We start from the raw sequence: 17,509 nt of genomic DNA, 5'->3' as shown, positions 1-17,509 counted from the left end.
CAATGGTATCCTATTACACTGTGCAAATTTGTAGAAGAAGAAAAAAAACGAGCGACAAATTACCGAGTTGGATTACCGAGCGCAACATTGGCCCCTACTGGCAGAATAATTCCCACTTTGCAGGCTGGCTCTAAGAATGCCACTGTTGTATTACACAAAGACAAGTGCTGTGAGCGAGCCCTGACGAAGGCCGGTACGGCGCACGAGGGGGGCGGGTGGCCAGCACGACGCCCGGCCGCCTTTGTCTCCCCACGAGCGTCCACGGATATCGGCCCCCAGCCACGGATACCTGCGAAGCCTCAACGCGCTTTCCCCCGTGGTCGGAATCGGCTCGAACGCGCCCCTCCGGTCGCGTGGGAGGGAACCAGAGGTCGCAAACGGGTTTTGATTCCTTACCCGTACCCGTACCCGGCCGCACCAGGGTCGCAAACGGGTACCCGTACCCGGCCGGGTATCGGGTAGGGTACGGGTACCCGATTGCGACCTCTGGGATGAAGCCATGTTGCAGGCGCGGGTGGGTTGATTCTAGGAACTTGAATTGTGAGAAGAGACAAGACGTTGGGAAATGAGTGACAAACGGTTACTCACCAGTGACTCACGGCCTACCCGTACCCGGCCGCACCAGGGTCGCAAACGGCTACCCGTACCCGGCCGGGTACGGGTAGCCGAGTATCGGGTAGGGTACGGGTATCGGGTACCCGGTTGCGACCTGGGAATGATGTCCCCCCCCCCCACCCCCCACCGTGCATTTTAAGCGCAACTCTCTCTCCTGCTGCAGCCGCGGCCGTCAGCCAGGGCTCCAGCGAGGCCCTGCATGCGCCGCTCCACGCCGGCTAGCCCAGGACATGCAGCACGGGAAGTGGGGCTCTGCGGCGTCCGTGTTGGCCGGGCTGTTGAGAGTCATCGCTCCTCTATTTCGATTTAAAGATTTCGTGACTGCAGGGATTCATCTTCTTGGTTCTTTCGGTAAAGTCACGTAGAAGGGAAATAATAAAATAATAAAAATAAAACATAATAAAATAATTCTCACGACGTTTCGGCCACAACGCAAGCAGCCGTCCTCAGGTGAAGAACAGGTCTGTCGGAAAGACAGCGTCTGAATGAGTTCTGGCTGCTTGCGTTGTGGCCGAAACGTCGTGAGAATTATTTTATGATGTTTAATTTTTATTATTTTATTATTTCCCTTCTACGTGACTTTACCGAAAGAACCAAGAAGATCATCGCTCCTCGTTGGGGTTTACTGCAGGCACTCGGGTTTCCTCTCTCGCACGCTGAACGCTCCGCTAACAGAAATTAGTCAACCATCTCGAAATGGTCCCTTCCTGATTAAAGCAGTGAGACCCCAGTGAGGTTTTCCCGGACAATGAAGAGTTCTATTTTTCTAAGAATGTTGACTTGAAGCTTTCGCGACTGCAGGAATTCATATTCTTTGGGTCTTTCGGTAAAGTCACGTAGATAGGTTCAAAAAAAATAACAAAAAACTACGACGTTTCGATGGCAACACAAGCGGTCGTCATCAGGAAAAGGGGGTTAGCTTCTAAAGGCAATTGTTAACATCTGTATGGTCTGTCTGATTCAAAAGCTGGGGTCACGAAGGCCTTCTCGAGTGGAGGCCCAACTCCCTCATGCTGCTTGCCACCGGACATCCGAAACGCTCCGAGTGTCTCTCCACTCCGTGGTCTGTGCGAGGCGCACCGACTCAGACCCGCCTTCCCATAACGTCTAAAAGTAAAAAATAAAAACTGTCTCTTTGATTTTAATTAATTTATTTACCACTTAACTTTCATATGTTATTCGTTGCGCGTTGTTGCAATTTACCGGTGGCCTTAGCCGCCGATGGCGTGATGGGTCTCTTTTTATCATTCCAGTTGCTGCTCCGTGCCCCCTGATGCCTACTTCATTGAGGGGCGATATTGCCACGCTAAATAAACAGATTGATTGATTGAACGCAACATCAAGTTTCGGAGTATCAAGAGGTGGGGGGGAAAGGGAGGAGAGATGGGCGGCGGGGGGGGGCGGCAGCTGCCCCCCATCACCTTGCCCCCTTGGATCTGCCGCTGCAATGAATTGTGGGCCGCGCGCAAGCAAGTGCACGCTGTGAGGTGGGGCGGGGGGGATGCTGCTTGAACCGGCAGCGGCTTGAGATTTCCCCAACGTCGGCCGGACGTCCACCCGTCACAGCGACGCGAGCCCCCCGCCGCCACGGGGGGGTTGGGGGGTGAAGGGGCACGGGGGCAGGTGCGGTGAGGCCTCGACCCTCGCAGGCAGACGCGCTCAGCATTTCCTCCTGGCGTGGAGGTGCGCGAGCGTGCGCTGCAGCTTGGCGGAGTAGGGCAGCGCGAGGCCGTGCGGGGAGAGGGTGCCGACGCGGTCCGGCCCCACCGTGCCCATGAAGACGTAGCTCATCCCTGGGGGGGGGGGGGCACAGCGGCGGTGGCAGCGGCTGAGTGACGGCGCTGCGTTTCGGGGGGGTCGTGGCCGTGCCCCTTTCGGAGTCGGACGCGGATCGCCCGCGAGCTGGGTCGCCCTGCCCGCACCCAGGCACCCTCTCAGATCACGGGGGCTAAGCGTGGTCGACGCCGGCTCGTGCTTGAGATGGGCGACCAGCAGGGCTTGCCAGGTGTTGTAGCAGCGGAGCTGCGTGGCGTCGACAAGATCTGGCAGTGCCGAGCGTCGCGGATGTCGGTTTATTTGCCAGGCGCTCCCCATATTTCTCCAAGCCAAACACTCATTGATGGCACCGGCCAAACATTACAGTGCAGGCTCCTCTTGGATAGAATCTCGAGGCTCGGTGAGGGTTTCATATATACATGGGTAAATAATGGTATCAGCATCATCATCATTATTATTCGTTACGTTATTCAATGTTCTCGTGCAATGCAATTAATGCGGGCCGGTGCCTCTCCTGCACCGCAATGGCGGTCAGAAGCTATTCACGCATCCCGGCTAATGCTCGTAGGGGCAGTCACGATGAGGGATGGCTATTCACTCACAAACGACGTCCCAATTTAAAGCTTTCGTGACTGCAGGGATTCATCTTCTTGGTTCTTTCGGTAAAGTCACGTGACTTTACCGAAAGAACCAAGAAGATGAAACGACGTCCCATCCAGCGGACGACAGAATTATCGTAACGTGCTTGCGGTTACCGGGGTGTGGGTGGGTGGGAGCGCGTGGGCGTGAGTAGAGGGGGGGCGGGCCACCTACCCTGCCGCACGAGCGGGCACGTGCGGCAGGCGACGCGCAGCTTGGCCGTGGTGCGCTCCGCGGAACGCGCCAGTTGCAGCCGCCCGGAGCGCAGCGCCCGGAGCACGTCGACGGCGAGCACGGAGCCCTTGGCGTAGCGCCGCAGGTTCACCACCCTGCCCACAAGCACTGCAGCGAGCACGCACGCACGCACGCTGTCACGCCGTCGCCGCTGCTCTTGTGGAGTGACTCATGCAGCCAGCTGTGGCTGCAGGGTTTTGGTAGTGCATGTTGTTTATGTCGTTTATTGTGAAAATTCCGTCACAGTTCCTATGATCACTGTTTCATTGCTTTCATGGCTTTATTTTGGTGATTTCGAAAAGTGTATTGGTTTGTTTTAGTATATTATATTATTATTTTATTTTTATTTTACTTTTATTAATTTTAATATTTTTTTACCTACGTCACTTTACCGAAAGAACCTAAGAATATTAGCCATGTTTGTTTGTTGTAGTACAGAGTTAGACTGACGGCCTTAATCTAAGTTGTCTTGTGGTTGTTGTTGTTGTTTGACTTGCATCCCACTGGGATTAGTGCACACAGCGTTGGTGTACGGTGATTTTTTTCTGCAATATTTTGCTGTCTTTTCTTGGATTTTCTGTTTGCACTTAGTCACATATTCACTTTAAGATGTTTTTTGTTCATGTTTTTTGTTTGTTGCGGTTGCACCCGATTCAAGAGCCGAATGGCTCACAGGGCTATACCCAATAAATGAACTTGAACCACCGCGGTCTTCCTCCAGCTTGGGGCCCTTCCTGCGAGCTGCTGATGTCTGGCCACGTCCCCACCGGTCAATTTGCCCTGCCAGCTTTGAAATTCGCATTGCCCCGGGGGCTCTGTGCGTCTGCGGGAAAGTTGCCGGACGTTTGCGTGGGGTAAGGGGTGACTGGGGGCGTGTGAGGGGTGCCGCGGTGGCTAGGAGATGTTAACTACCTCGCCTGGTATGCAGGGGGTTGTGGGTTCGATCCCGACCCTGACGCCTGCTGCTGTATATTTGAAGTTTGCGTGTCTCTCTCTCCCCGTGGTGGCGTGGATTTTTCTCTGGGTCCTTTGGTTTTTCCCTCCACATTTAGAATCAACATCACGCATTTAGAGTAACTGGCTGCTTTACATTTCCACATGATGATAAGCCACTTGGTTGAGCTATCATTTGTGGTCCGGTTGCTGCTTAACTATATAGCTCAGTGGGCCTCACCTGGTAAAGGAAAAATAGTTTAGTTTAAAAATGGTGAAATCTTCTTGGTTCTTTCGGTAAAGTCACGTAGAAGGGAAATAATAAAATAATAAAAATAAAACATAATAAAATAATTCTCACGACGTTTTGGCCACAATGCAAGCAGCCGTCCTCAGGTGAAGACCAGGTCTGTCGGGGAGACAGCGTTGTGGCCGAAACGTCGTGAGAATTATTTTATTATGTTTTATATAATTATTATTTTATTATTTCCCTTCTACGTGACTTTACCAAAAGAACCAAGAAGATGAATCCCTGCAGTCACGAAAGCTTTAAATCGAAATTTAATGGTGAAATCTTTTAGTTTTAATGTTGAGGTATCATGGCCACAGGGTTATAAAGATCGATGCCAATTCCCAGAGTGAATACGACACAAAGTGAATACTGCACGGAGTGAATACTGCAGTCAACGAAGGTAATAATGAAAATACTTTACCGAAATCGTTAGCGCAGAAGTTGCTCTCAAGCGTTCCACGGCGCAAACACTTTTTCCGGCAGGGGGAAGAACGCGGATTTACTGAAGAAACTGAAAATTGGGGGAAATATAACCACACATACACACAGTTTCAGTTTCATTTATTTGGAATAACGCTGTGAGCCATTCGGCTCTTGATTCGGGTGCAACCACAACAAACAAAACAATTACACGATACATTTAACATTTACTGTACGCAAATTGAAACATTCCCTACAAAAACAATAACATCTTCAAGAAAAAGCACCATTTGTTTATTCTGCGTACAAAAATGTGCAAAAAAAATCCCATTTTGATGTTAGATCACAATAACAATCAATACAATATGGATAATTTTTTTTTAAGTCTAACTCTATACTACATGAAAAAAATCGGGCTAAACTAAACCTTTCTAGAAATTACTAAAATAATACTAGAAACACAATGTAACAGTGATCATACGAAATGTGATTGAAAGTTTACAATAGCGACATACATAACGTATATTACTAAACCTAGCATCTTTTGCTAGCTGCACGAGTCAATCCATAACAGCAGGCGTAACAATAGTAGCAGCAGCAGCACACTATAATCAAAATACATGATAATTTCTCGCATTGGTCATCTGTAGCTATAGATTTTATTTCAGACCACTGGATAGCAGTGGCAGCTAGGGTTGTACGACTCCTCTAGAGCAGTATTGAGTGATGGTCTTGTAGGTAGTGATCCAATTATCCACAGACGTTTCAGTCACACAAACCACAGGTGCATGCTCGGTATGGCCATTAACTGTTCCTCCTTATATGTCTGTATTCACGTTGAACTTCTATTGCACCGTACATAGCCGACCGTGCTAATCGGAGGTTAATCTGCACCCATAAGAGTGCCTATGTGACGCATGCACTGCCTGCAAGCTGCCAAGACCTGACGTGCCCTCACCTAATGATCGATCTCGCCATTCTGGGCCGATCATATCGACGGAACGTATCGCCCTCAATGTGCCTAATGTCATCGCATACTCTGAAGCTCAGCAGGCGCGAGCCTGGTCGGTGCTTGGATGGGCTTTGTTCGCAGGCGTGGGGCTGCGTGGAAGTGCTGAGTGTCAACCCCCTCCGATGTGTGTGCGTTGTCTCCCAGGCGTTCTCCGGATTTCTGCCACATGCCTCCCCACGGAGTTGGCCAAACGTGCCGATGCGGAACCCTCCTGGGCAAACGCTCTCGAGACTCCCTTGAGCCACTCCTGCGGAAACGCACGGCACATCTGCGGCCACGTGCGAGTTGGTGCTCCCCTCCTACCTCTGTTCCTTCTCGTTGTTGCTGTTGGGGCGGTCACGGTGGAGGTTGTTGTAGGCGGACTGCTGGCGGCAGTTGTAATCCTGGCGGTGGCGGTAGTTCTAGACGTGGTGGTTTTGGCGGTCGTCGTTTTGGCTGTCGTGGTTCTGGCGGTCGTGGTTTTGCCGGTCGAGTTTGAGGCTCGGGCCCGGAAGGAGTAGAAGGCCTCGAAGCCGTCGGCCGTGGTGCCGTGGTCCGACACGAACTGCACGAAGAGCTCGCTGCCCGACGACAGCAGCGGCCTGCGCGGCAGGAGAAGAGCCTCTCAAAAAAACCACCGCCACTGCGTTGGGGAAAATTCGAAGGTAAGAAATCACTTAATGATGCCGTGTCACATTACAGGGACTCCTCTACTTATGGACATTCGACTTACGAACTTTCAGAGATACGGACAAACCTGGTCCGTATGTCCAGTTGCCTGTCTGGACCAAGTCGTAAGTACGACCGCCGTGCAATAGATGGGGCGGTGGTGGCATCTACATCTGCAGAACGTGAATAACCGGTGGCATCTACATCTACAGGAGAGATTATACAACTTTTAAAGCCATTACGCGCGCTTAGTGTAAATGCCGCACAACACGTTTGGAATCGACAGGAGTCAAGCAGGTCTCACGAACAAATCGACTTACGAACAGACCTCTGGAACCTAACTCGTTCTTAAGTGGAGGAGTCCCTCTAGAGGGTTGCCAGCCTTCCCGGTTTGGCTGCGAGTCTCTCCGGGAATTGGCGTCGATCTCCCCGCGACTATTTGAAAGCAATCCGGGTGACTTTTGTTTTTCTTAACAATTACGATATTTTAATAATATAAAAACATTTTAATATTTAAATCCTCCGAAAAGTAGCTTCAGTCCAGAGTTGGTTACCCGCAGGGTGGGGGGGAGGAGGGAGACTCACTCGGGCGGTTCGTCACCGCACAGCCGGCCCAGGCGTCGGCCCTCATCCAGCTCGCGGCCGTCGAACACCGACACGTGGTCCCTGCGGCACGAGGCGTCGCGCTCCACGTCGAACTTGACGAAGCGCAGCGACACCACCTGCAGGGGGAGGGGGGGGGCGAGGGGGAGGCGGGGGTGGGGGTCAACCCAGACTTGTTCAGTTTATTTTCAATTACCTCGTGAGCTAAGAGGCTCTTACTTAAAGCGGGTTTCCTCAACAGAAACAACACCTTCTTGGTTCTTTCGGTAAAGTCACGTAGAATGGAAATAATAATAATACAAATAAAACATAATAAAATAATTCTCACGACGTTTCGGCCACAACACCGGCTACTCTGCCCGGGACTCAGATTTCTTTTTGTGTGTGTGTGCAAGCGGATTTTTGTAATCTTTCGAGAACCCAGAAGCGAGTGGGGATATCAAACTAAAACGAAACTATTTTTGAAAATAGTACTCGATAAGGCCCCACTGAGCTCTATAGCTCTGTTTCGGAAGCGATCTGGCTATCACAATTGATAGCTCATCGTCGTCGCGTGGAAATTTATAGCAGCCAAATACTCTAAACGCGTGGCGTGTTGATTCTAAATGTCGAGGGGAAAACAACCTGAGGACCCGGAGCAACAATCCACGCGACCACGGAGAGAGAGAGAGAGAGACACCGCAAACTCCAAATATACAGCAGCAGCAGGGAGGGTGGAGTATCACGTGACGTGTAACAGGCCAGGCGTAACGCACCCTCATCAACATGAGGGAACGAACGAAGGCACCCTACCATGGGGGGTAGAGGGGGCACTGCCGCAGATTTCTAAATTCAACGCGACGCGGCACACGAAGCAGCCACGTGGCCCACGCCGCGTGCGTCTCGACGCTCTGGGGCCGCACGAGGATTCTGGTGTGGGGCCCGGAGCGAAAGAAGTTGACTTTACTTAGCGTCAGGAGGCTTGGCACCACCGGTCCACAGACAAAGTCTCACTTCTCGCTGTCACCACTGGCGGGAGAGGTGAATTTAACACGCAGCCTTTCGCGATCAATATTATTCGTGATAAAGGTTTTTTGGGTGAGATCGCGTAAATACAAATGCGTTGTGATTACAAACCCCCCGCCCCCACCCTCTGATCTTCGCAACCTGATAGGCTCTCGGTGATGAACCCATCTGGAAATATGGACCGCATATTTCTAGGTGAATTTCATCAATTTTGATGGATACAATTACAATAAACCCCACCCTCTGATCTGCACACCCGGTCGGCTCATAGTGACGACATCATCTTGCTATTCATGACGGGAAGCGGGAAGACTTCTTCGCAATTCTGGCAAATCGCCTGATGAAGTTGGTTGCAGACGTCAGCGAAACGTCGTGGGCTGACTCGCCATCGCACCGACGGTGGCGAATTAATCGCCAATTTGTCACGTTTTCAGTCCACGTGACAAACCTCACTTAATCGGCCGTGCCGGGTGGTGGGTCAACGGCAGGAGAGGTCACCGGGAGTCTGTGCCTAGGGAGGGCCCCCGCGCACCTTGCCGGGCGGGCCCGAGATGTGCCAGGAGCAGGTGATGCCCGTGGGGTAGTCCGAGTGCGGCCAGTTCGGGGAGTAGAAGCTCCCGCTGGGTCCCCGCAGGCGCCCGCCGCACACGCTCCCGCCTGCAGGGGCGCACACGCACGGGAGGGGACACTCAGTGGCATCCAGCGGGGGTCACACGTGGTGGGGGTGGGGCTGGAGACCAGCGGTCCCCACGTTCCCTGCGATGGCTTCTGACTCGCCGTGTCGCGGGGGGTGGCCAGGCAACGGGGGTGGTGACGCGGCCCAGCCGTAGCGCGCGCTCGCTCCGCCCCCCCCCCGTTGCGGAGGTTTGCGGTTCGAATCCGGCAGGCCGCCCTGGTTATTAGCGCGTGAAATTCGCACGGCGCGACTTGCCGGGCTGCGCGGGCCTCTCGGCCGTGAAGCTGGCGAGGAAGCCGGTGCCGGCGTTCTCGCCGTCGGTGCTCATGCGCAGCAGCAGCGCGGGCCCCGTGGAGTGCACGCTGCCGGGCGGCGCCGTGCCGCAGTAGCGCGCCAGACGCGGCGCCGCCGGCGTGGCGCCGTCGTGCAGCGTGAGGGCGTCGTAGCGGCACAGCGGCGCCTTCTCCAGGTCCAGGTGCTGCAGGGAGAGCAGCACGCGGTGGCCGGGAGGCACCTGCCTTGGCCAGGGACACGACCACGAGGTGTGGAATCACTTTTTCAATAATAATAATAAAAATACTCGTTTCTTAAGGAACTCGACGGTCACGCGCGGCGCTTTCAGATGCGCTCCTGCAGCCGTCTGGAACGCTGTTCCTTTTGACATTCGGAAGCCGCTGGAGCTATGCAACTTTTAATTCATCATCTTGATTGACAAACTAATTTCTTTAGAACTGGACGGTTACTGCTTACAAAGACGGTCACCTCATCGCACGTTTTCAGATGCGTTTCTGCGGCCGTCTGGAACGCTCTTCCTCCCGACATTAGGAAGCCGCTGGAGCAATGCAACTTTAAAATCTGCATTGAAAACTCGTTTATTTAGAACTGCTTTTTTACGTTTAGTTTGTTGTCCCTCACCGCCCCCCCCCGTACCTCCGATGAGCACGGTTGGCTACGGACGGTGCGAAAGAACCTCAACAGACATTCGCTCACACGGGTCAATGAGCACGTCTCCTTCACCAATGTAGAACTGCCAAGACCCACAAGGCCACGGGCACCGTGCAGCGCCCGGGACACGCTCACCGTGATCCTCCACAGGCAGTCGCGGTTAGGCGGGTAGAGGCCCGGGTAGCCCTCGCTGCCCAGGTAGCCGCTCTCACCACTCAGCTCCCCTCCACAGCCGAACACCGGAACCTCGGGCCTGCTCGCAGGTGACACACAAAGCAGGCGCCCGGCGTTGCCGACTGCGGCGACGGACCTTAGGGGGCCCAGACGGCTCAAGTGCCACGTTTTTGAGATACTAGAATAACCGCGGCGTGTGGGCTATGGCTGTCGGGTGTGTAGTAGACACACTGACTCTATTGTGTGTAGGGTGTGTAGTAGACACACTGACTCTATTGTGTGTAGGGTGTGTAGTAGACACACTGACTCTATTGTGTGTAGGGTGTGTAGTAGACACACTGACTCTATTGTGTGTAGGGTGTGTAGTAGACACACTGACTCTATTGTGTGTAGGGTGTGTAGTAGACACACTGACTCTATTGTGTGTAGGGTGTGTAGTAGACACACTGACTCTATTGTGTGTAGGGTGTGTAGTAGACACACTGACTCTATTGTGTGTAGGGTGTGTAGTAGACACACTGACTCTATTGTGTGTAGGGTGTGTAGTAGACACACTGACTCTATTGTGTGTAGGGTGTGTAGTAGACACACTGACTCTATTGTGTGTAGGGTGTGTAGTAGACACTACTGACTCTATTGTGTGTAGGGTGTGTAGTAGATACTACTGACTATTGTGTGTAGGGTGTGTAGTAGACACACTGACTCTATTGTGTGTAGGGTGTGTAGTAGACACACTGACTCTATTGTGTGTAGGGTGTGTAGTAGACACACTGACTCTATTGTGTGTAGGGTGTGTAGTAGACACACTGACTCTATTGTGTGTAGGGTGTGTAGTAGACACACTGACTCTATTGTGTGTAGGGTGTGTAGTAGACACACTGACTCTATTGTGTGTAGGGTGTGTAGTAGACACACTGACTCTATTGTGTGTAGGGTGTGTAGTAGACACACTGACTCTATTGTGTGTAGGGTGTGTAGTAGACACTACTGACTCTATTGTGTGTAGGGTGTGTAGTAGACACACTGACTCTATTGTGTGTAGGGTGTGTAGTAGACACACTGACTCTATTGTGTGTAGGGTGTGTAGTAGACACACTGACTCTATTGTGTGTAGGGTGTGTAGTAGACACACTGACTCTATTGTGTGTAGGGTGTGTAGTAGACACACTGACTCTATTGTGTGTAGGGTGTGTAGTAGATACTACTGACTATTGTGTGTAGGGTGTGTAGTAGACACACTGACTCTATTGTGTGTAGGGTGTGTAGTAGACACTACTGACTATTGTGTGTAGGGTGTGTAGTAGACACACTGACTCTATTGTGTGTAGGGTGTGTAGTAGACACACTGACTCTATTGTGTGTAGGATGTGTAGTAGACACACTGACTCTATTGTGTGTAGGGTGTGTAGTAGATACTACTGACTATTGTGTGTAGGGTGTGTAGTAGACACACTGACTCTATTGTGTGTAGGGTGTGTAGTAGACACACTGACTCTATTGTGTGTAGGATGTGTAGTAGACACACTGACTCTATTGTGTGTAGGGTGTGTAGTAGATACTACTGACTATTGTGTGTAGGGTGTGTAGTAGACACTACTGACTATTGTGTGTAGGCTGTCTACCAAGGCCGTAGCCATGGAGTCAACAATCGGGGGGACCAAATCTTCCAGGGGGTGTGGGGGTCCCCCCCCCAGAATTTTTTTTCTAAATTTGAAAACGAATTTCCTGCCTAAAATATTTTAAAAAATCACTAACATATGAGATGCACTTTAAAATTATTTTTACAATAATGTCTAATAGTGTATTGTATTACATTGCTCTGTTTTATCTTTTTTACCTTTTCTTGTTTCATTTATGTAATGGCGGAGATTAGGGATTAATAAAGTACAACCATAACCACAATCATGTCAACAGAAATCTGTTTTATAGCAATATATTGGGGGGGGGGGGGGGATTTCCGAGAATAATAACAAGTGATGCCCAGACACAATTCCCAAGACAAGCGGCGGAGTGGAGGAGGAGGAGGAGGGAGTGGTGAGGAGTGAGTGGTGATCAGGCAAAGGAATCTGAGCCCAGCGTCTCGCACGTCGGGGGGGGAGGGGGTGCTGGCTTCCATGGGGGCATGCAGCTGGGTCAGGGTCACGTGTGCACGGGTTCGTGAATGTGTGTGTGTGTTGCTGTGTGTGTGGCAGGCAAGGCTGCGTTGGCTGGGTCATGTAGCCCGCATGCCCAGCCACCGCATGCCTAAACAGCTTTTGTTCGGCCGGATCGAGGGGGCTAAACGGGCGCGGCACGGGCTAGAGAAGAGATGGAGTGATGTGGTACAGGAGGACGTGGAGCTGAGTGGACTTGCCGATGACTGGTACCAGCGGTGTCAAGATCGGCCTCAGTGGAGGAGGCTCGTGAAGGACGCTACTGGGCAGTTGGAGGCAGTCGCCCTCCAACAACAACGGAGGGCGGAGGAGCGACGCTCACAACAACGAGCGGAGCGCCGGGTGGCTAAAGCACAGCAAGTTGGCACAGTAGGGGGCACAGGTGGTGCATCAGCCAGTCATCTCGGTCATCTCGGTCAGTCGACCTGTGGCACCTGGGTCTGCCCCGTGACCTCCTGCCAGCGGGCGTTCGACACTTCACGTGGCCTCAAGGTGCACATGGCCTGGCACAAGCGTCGTGGTGACGTCACCGCCACTTAGTGGCGAATGGCGGTTGTTGTTGTGGTCGTATGTGTGTGGTTGTATGTGTGTTTGTATGTGTGTCTGTATGTGTGAGCGGTGGTGTAGCAGTTAGCGCGCTACGCTACGAACCCGGCGACCCGGGTTCGATTCCCGCTCACGGCCAACACCGGTGACGATTATCTGAACCGGTCCTGGGCCTTCCCTAGGTCGACTCAGCCTCAAATGAGTACCTGGTGCGATGTGTAAACATCGCCACTGGGGAGACAAAGGCGGTCGGGAGTGGTGTTGGCCACCCACCCCCTCGTGTACCGTTCCGGCCTTCATAGGTGCTCGCTAACAGCACTTGCCCCTACAGTCTGTTAAGGCTATACGGGGGGGTCATTGTCTTTTGTGGCTGTGTGTGTGTGTGTGTAGCTGTATGCGTGTGTGTGTGTGTGGCTGTGGCTGTATGCGTGGCTGTGGTTGTATGTATGTATGTGTGTGGCTGTGTGTGTGTAGCTGTGTGTGTGTGTGTGGCTGTGGCTGTATGCGTGGCTGTGGTTGTATGTATGTATGTGTGTGGCTGTGTGTGTGTAGCTGTGTGTGTGTAGCTGTGTGTGTGTGTGGCTGTGGCTGTATGCGTGGCTGTGGTTGTATGTATGTATGTATGTGTGTGGCTGTGTGTGTGTGTGTGGCTGTGTGTGTGTGTGTGGCTGTGTGTGTGTGTGTGTGGCTGTGTGTGTGTGTGGCTGTGTGTGTGTGTGTGTGGCTGTGTGTGTGTGTGTGTGTGGCTGTGTGTGTGTGTGTGTGGCTGTGTGTGTGTGTGTGTGGCTGTGTGTGTGTGTGTGGCTGTGTGTGTGTGTGTGGCTGTGTGTGTGTGTGTGGCTGTGTGTGTGTGTGTGGCTGTGTGTGTGTGTGTGGCTGTGTGTGTGTGTGTGGCTGTGTGTGTGTGTGTGGCTGTGTGTGTCTGTGTGTGGCTGTGTGTGGCTGTGTGTGTGGCTGTGTGTGTGTGTGGCTGTGTGTGTGTGTGTGTGTGGCTGTGTGTGTGTGTGTGTGGCTGTGTGTGTGTGTGTGTGTGGCTGTGTGTGTGTGTGTGGCTGTGTGTGTGTGTGTGGCTGTGTGTGTGTGTGTGGCTGTGTGTGTGTGTGTGGCTGTGTGTGTGTGTGTGGCTGTGTGTGTGTGTGTGGCTGTGTGTGTGTGTGTGGCTGTGTGTCTGTGTGTGTGGCTGTGTGTCTGTGTGTGTGGCTGTGTGTCTGTGTGTGTGGCTGTGTGTCTGTGTGTGTGGCTGTGTGTCTGTGTGTGTGGCTGTGTGTGTGTGTGTGTGGCTGTGTGTGTGTGTGTGTGGCTGTGTGTGTGTGTGTGTGGCTGTGTGTGTGTGTGTGTGGCTGTGTGTGTGTGTGTGTGGCTGTGTGTGTGTGTGTGTGGCTGTGTGTGTGTGTGTGTGGCTGTGTGTGTGTGTGTGTGGCTGTGTGTGTGTGTGTGTGGCTGTGTGTGTGTGTGTGTGGCTGTGTGTGTGTGTGTGTGGCTGTGTGTGTGTGTGTGTGGCTGTGTGTGTGTGTGTGTGGCTGTGTGTGTGTGTGTGTGGCTGTGTGTGTGTGTGTGTGGCTGTGTGTGTGTGTGTGTGGCTGTGTGTGTGTGTGTGTGGCTGTGTGTGTGTGTGTGTGGCTGTGTGTGTGTGTGTGTGGCTGTGTGTGTGTGTGTGTGGCTGTGTGTGTGTGTGTGTGGCTGTGTGTGTGTGTGTGTGGCTGTGTGTGTGTGTGTGTGGCTGTGTGTGTGTGTGTGTGGCTGTGTGTGTGTGTGTGTGGCTGTGTGTGTGTGTGTGTGGCTGTGTGTGTGTGTGTGTGGCTGTGTGTGTGTGTGTGTGGCTGTGTGTGTGTGTGTGTGGCTGTGTGTGTGTGTGTGTGGCTGTGTGTGTGTGTGTGTGGCTGTGTGTGTGTGTGTGTGGCTGTGTGTGTGTGTGTGTGGCTGTGTGTGTGTGTGTGTGGCTGTGTGTGTGTGTGTGTGGCTGTGTGTGTGTGTGTGTGGCTGTGTGTGTGTGTGTGTGGCTGTGTGTGTGTGTGTGTGGCTGTGTGTGTGTGTGTGTGGCTGTGTGTGTGTGTGTGTGGCTGTGTGTGTGTGTGTGTGGCTGTGTGTGTGTGTGTGTGGCTGTGTGTGTGTGTGTGTGGCTGTGTGTGTGTGTGTGTGGCTGTGTGTGTGTGTGTGTGGCTGTGTGTGTGTGTGTGTGGCTGTGTGTGTGTGTGTGTGGCTGTGTGTGTGTGTGTGTGGCTGTGTGTGTGTGTGTGTGGCTGTGTGTGTGTGTGTGTGGCTGTGTGTGTGTGTGTGTGGCTGTGTGTGTGTGTGTGTGGCTGTGTGTGTGTGTGTGTGGCTGTGTGTGTGTGTGTGTGGCTGTGTGTGTGTGTGTGTGGCTGTGTGTGTGTGTGTGTGGCTGTGTGTGTGTGTGTGTGGCTGTGTGTGTGTGTGTGTGGCTGTGTGTGTGTGTGTGTGGCTGTGTGTGTGTGTGTGTGGCTGTGTGTGTGTGTGTGTGGCTGTGTGTGTGTGTGTGTGGCTGTGTGTGTGTGTGTGTGGCTGTGTGTGTGTGTGTGTGGCTGTGTGTGTGTGTGTGTGGCTGTGTGTGTGTGTGTGTGGCTGTGTGTGTGTGTGTGTGGCTGTGTGTGTGTGTGTGTGGCTGTGTGTGTGTGTGTGTGGCTGTGTGTGTGTGTGTGTGGCTGTGTGTGTGTGTGTGTGGCTGTGTGTGTGTGTGTGTGTGGCTGTGTGTGTGTGTGTGTGGCTGTGTGTGTGTGTGTGTGTGTGTGGCTGTGTGTGTGTGTGTGTGGCTGTGTGTGTGTGTGTGTGGCTGTGTGTGTGTGTGTGTGGCTGTGTGTGTGTGTGTGTGGCTGTGTGTGTGTGTGTGTGGCTGTGTGTGTGTGTGTGTGGCTGTGTGTGTGTGTGTGTGGCTGTGTGTGTGTGTGTGTGGCTGTGTGTGTGTGTGTGTGGCTGTGTGTGTGTGTGTGTGGCTGTGTGTGTGTGTGTGTGGCTGTGTGTGTGTGTGTGTGGCTGTGTGTGTGTGTGTGTGGCTGTGTGTGTGTGTGTGTGGCTGTGTGTGTGTGTGTGTGGCTGTGTGTGTGTGTGTGTGGCTGTGTGTGTGTGTGTGTGGCTGTGTGTGTGTGTGTGTGGCTGTGTGTGTGTGTGTGTGGCTGTGTGTGTGTGTGTGTGTGGCGTGTGTGTGTGTGTGTGTGGCTGTGTGTGTGTGTGTGTGTGGCTGTGTGTGTGTGTGTGTGTGGCTGTGTGTGTGTGTGTGTGGCTGTGTGTGTGTGTGTGTGGCTGTGTGTGTGTGTGTGTGGCTGTGTGTGTGTGTGTGTGGCTGTGTGTGTGTGTGTGTGGCTGTGTGTGTGTGTGTGTGGCTGTGTGTGTGTGTGTGTGGCTGTGTGTGTGTGTGTGTGGCTGTGTGTGTGTGTGTGTGTGTGGCTGTGTGTGTGTGTGTGTGTGTGGCTGTGTGTGTGTGTGTGTGTGTGGCTGTGTGTGTGTGTGTGTGTGTGTGGCTGTGTGTGTGTGTGTGTGTGTGTGGCTGTGTGTGTGTGTGTGTGTGTGGCTGTGTGTGTGTGTGTGTGTGTGGCTGTGTGTGTGTGTGTGTGTGTGGCTGTGTGTGTGTGTGTGTGTGTGGCTGTGTGTGTGTGTGTGTGTGTGGCTGTGTGTGTGTGTGTGTGTGTGGCTGTGTGTGTGTGTGTGTGTGTGGCTGTGTGTGTGTGTGTGTGTGTGGCTGTGTGTGTGTGTGTGGCTGTGTGTGTGTGTGTGGCTGTGTGTGTGTGTGTGGCTGTGTGTGTGTGTGTGTGGCTGTGTGTGTGTGTGTGTGTGGCTGTGTGTGTGTGTGTGTGTGGCTGTGTGTGTGTGTGTGTGGCTGTGTGTGTGTGTGTGTGGCTGTGTGTGTGTGTGTGTGGCTGTGTGTGTGTGTGTGTGGCTGTGTGTGTGTGTGTGGCTGTGTGTGTGTGTGGCTGTGTGTGTGTGTGTGGCTGTGTGTGTGTGTGTGGCTGTGTGTGTGTGTGTGGCTGTGTGTGTGTGTGTGTGGCTGTGTGTGTGTGTGTGTGGCTGTGTGTGTGTGTGTGTGGCTGTGTGTGTGTGTGTGGCTGTGTGTGTGTGTGTGTGTGTGTGGCTGTGTGTGTGTGTGTGGCTGTGTGTGTGTGTGTGGCTGTGTGTGTGTGTGTGGCTGTGTGTGTGTGTGTGGCTGTGTGTGTGTGTGTGGCTGTGTGTGTGTGTGTGGCTGTGTGTGTGTGTGTGGCTGTGTGTGTGTGTGTGGCTGTGTGTGTGTGTGTGGCTGTGTGTGTGTGTGTGGCTGTGTGTGTGTGTGTGGCTGTGTGTGTGTGTGTGGCTGTGTGTGTGTGTGTGTGTGGCTGTGTGTGTGTGTGTGGCTGTGTGTGTGTGTGTGGCTGTGTGTGTGTGTGTGGCTGTGTGTGTGTGTGTGGCTGTGTGTGTGTGTGTGGCTGTGTGTGTGTGTGTGGCTGTGTGTGTGTGTGTGGCTGTGTGTGTGTGTGTGGCTGTGTGTGTGTGTGTGGCTGTGTGTGTGTGTGTGGCTGTGTGTGTGTGTGTGGCTGTGTGTGTGTGTGTGGCTGTGTGTGTGTGTGTGGCTGTGTGTGTGTGTGTGTGGCTGTGTGTGTGTGTGTGTGGCTGTGTGTGTGTGTGTGTGGCTGTGTGTGTGTGTGTGTGGCTGTGTGTGTGTGTGTGTGGCTGTGTGTGTGTGTGTGTGGCTGTGTGTGTGTGTGTGTGGCTGTGTGTGTGTGTGTGTGGCTGTGTGTGTGTGTGTGTGGCTGTGTGTGTGTGTGTGTGGCTGTGTGTGTGTGTGTGGCTGTGTGTGTGTGTGTGGCTGTGTGTGTGTGTGTGGCTGTGTGTGTGTGTGTGGCTGTGTGTGTGTG

The 17,509-nt window shown here is 53.0% G+C and overlaps 1 protein-coding gene across 1 annotated transcript in view; it reads right to left on the bottom strand.

Annotated features, from left to right (window-relative positions):
• Positions 1–270: 270 nt before the first annotated feature.
• PCOLCE2 (procollagen C-endopeptidase enhancer 2) overlaps positions 271–17,509 on the bottom strand; it is a 29,931-nt gene continuing 12,692 nt past the window's right edge. The window contains exons 2-9 of the mRNA XM_078616635.1: positions 9,934–10,051; positions 9,109–9,367; positions 8,710–8,834; positions 7,155–7,291; positions 6,225–6,502; positions 4,911–5,000; positions 3,205–3,372; positions 271–2,408 (exon numbers count right to left, since the gene is read on the bottom strand). Of these exons, the coding sequence (XP_078472761.1) occupies positions 2,275–2,408; positions 3,205–3,372; positions 4,911–5,000; positions 6,225–6,502; positions 7,155–7,291; positions 8,710–8,834; positions 9,109–9,367; positions 9,934–10,051 (1,309 nt within the window). The 3' untranslated portion in view covers positions 271–2,274. The remainder of the gene's footprint in view (positions 2,409–3,204; positions 3,373–4,910; positions 5,001–6,224; positions 6,503–7,154; positions 7,292–8,709; positions 8,835–9,108; positions 9,368–9,933; positions 10,052–17,509) is intronic.

The sequence above is a fragment of the Lampetra planeri genome, chromosome 51, assembly GCF_965212315.1.
Source record: "Lampetra planeri chromosome 51, kcLamPlan1.2.h2, whole genome shotgun sequence".
NCBI classification, from domain to species: Eukaryota; Metazoa; Chordata; class Hyperoartia; order Petromyzontiformes; family Petromyzontidae; genus Lampetra; species Lampetra planeri.
The sequence above is the reverse complement of the archived record's forward strand: the minus strand, read 5'-3'. Positions and strand labels throughout refer to the sequence as shown.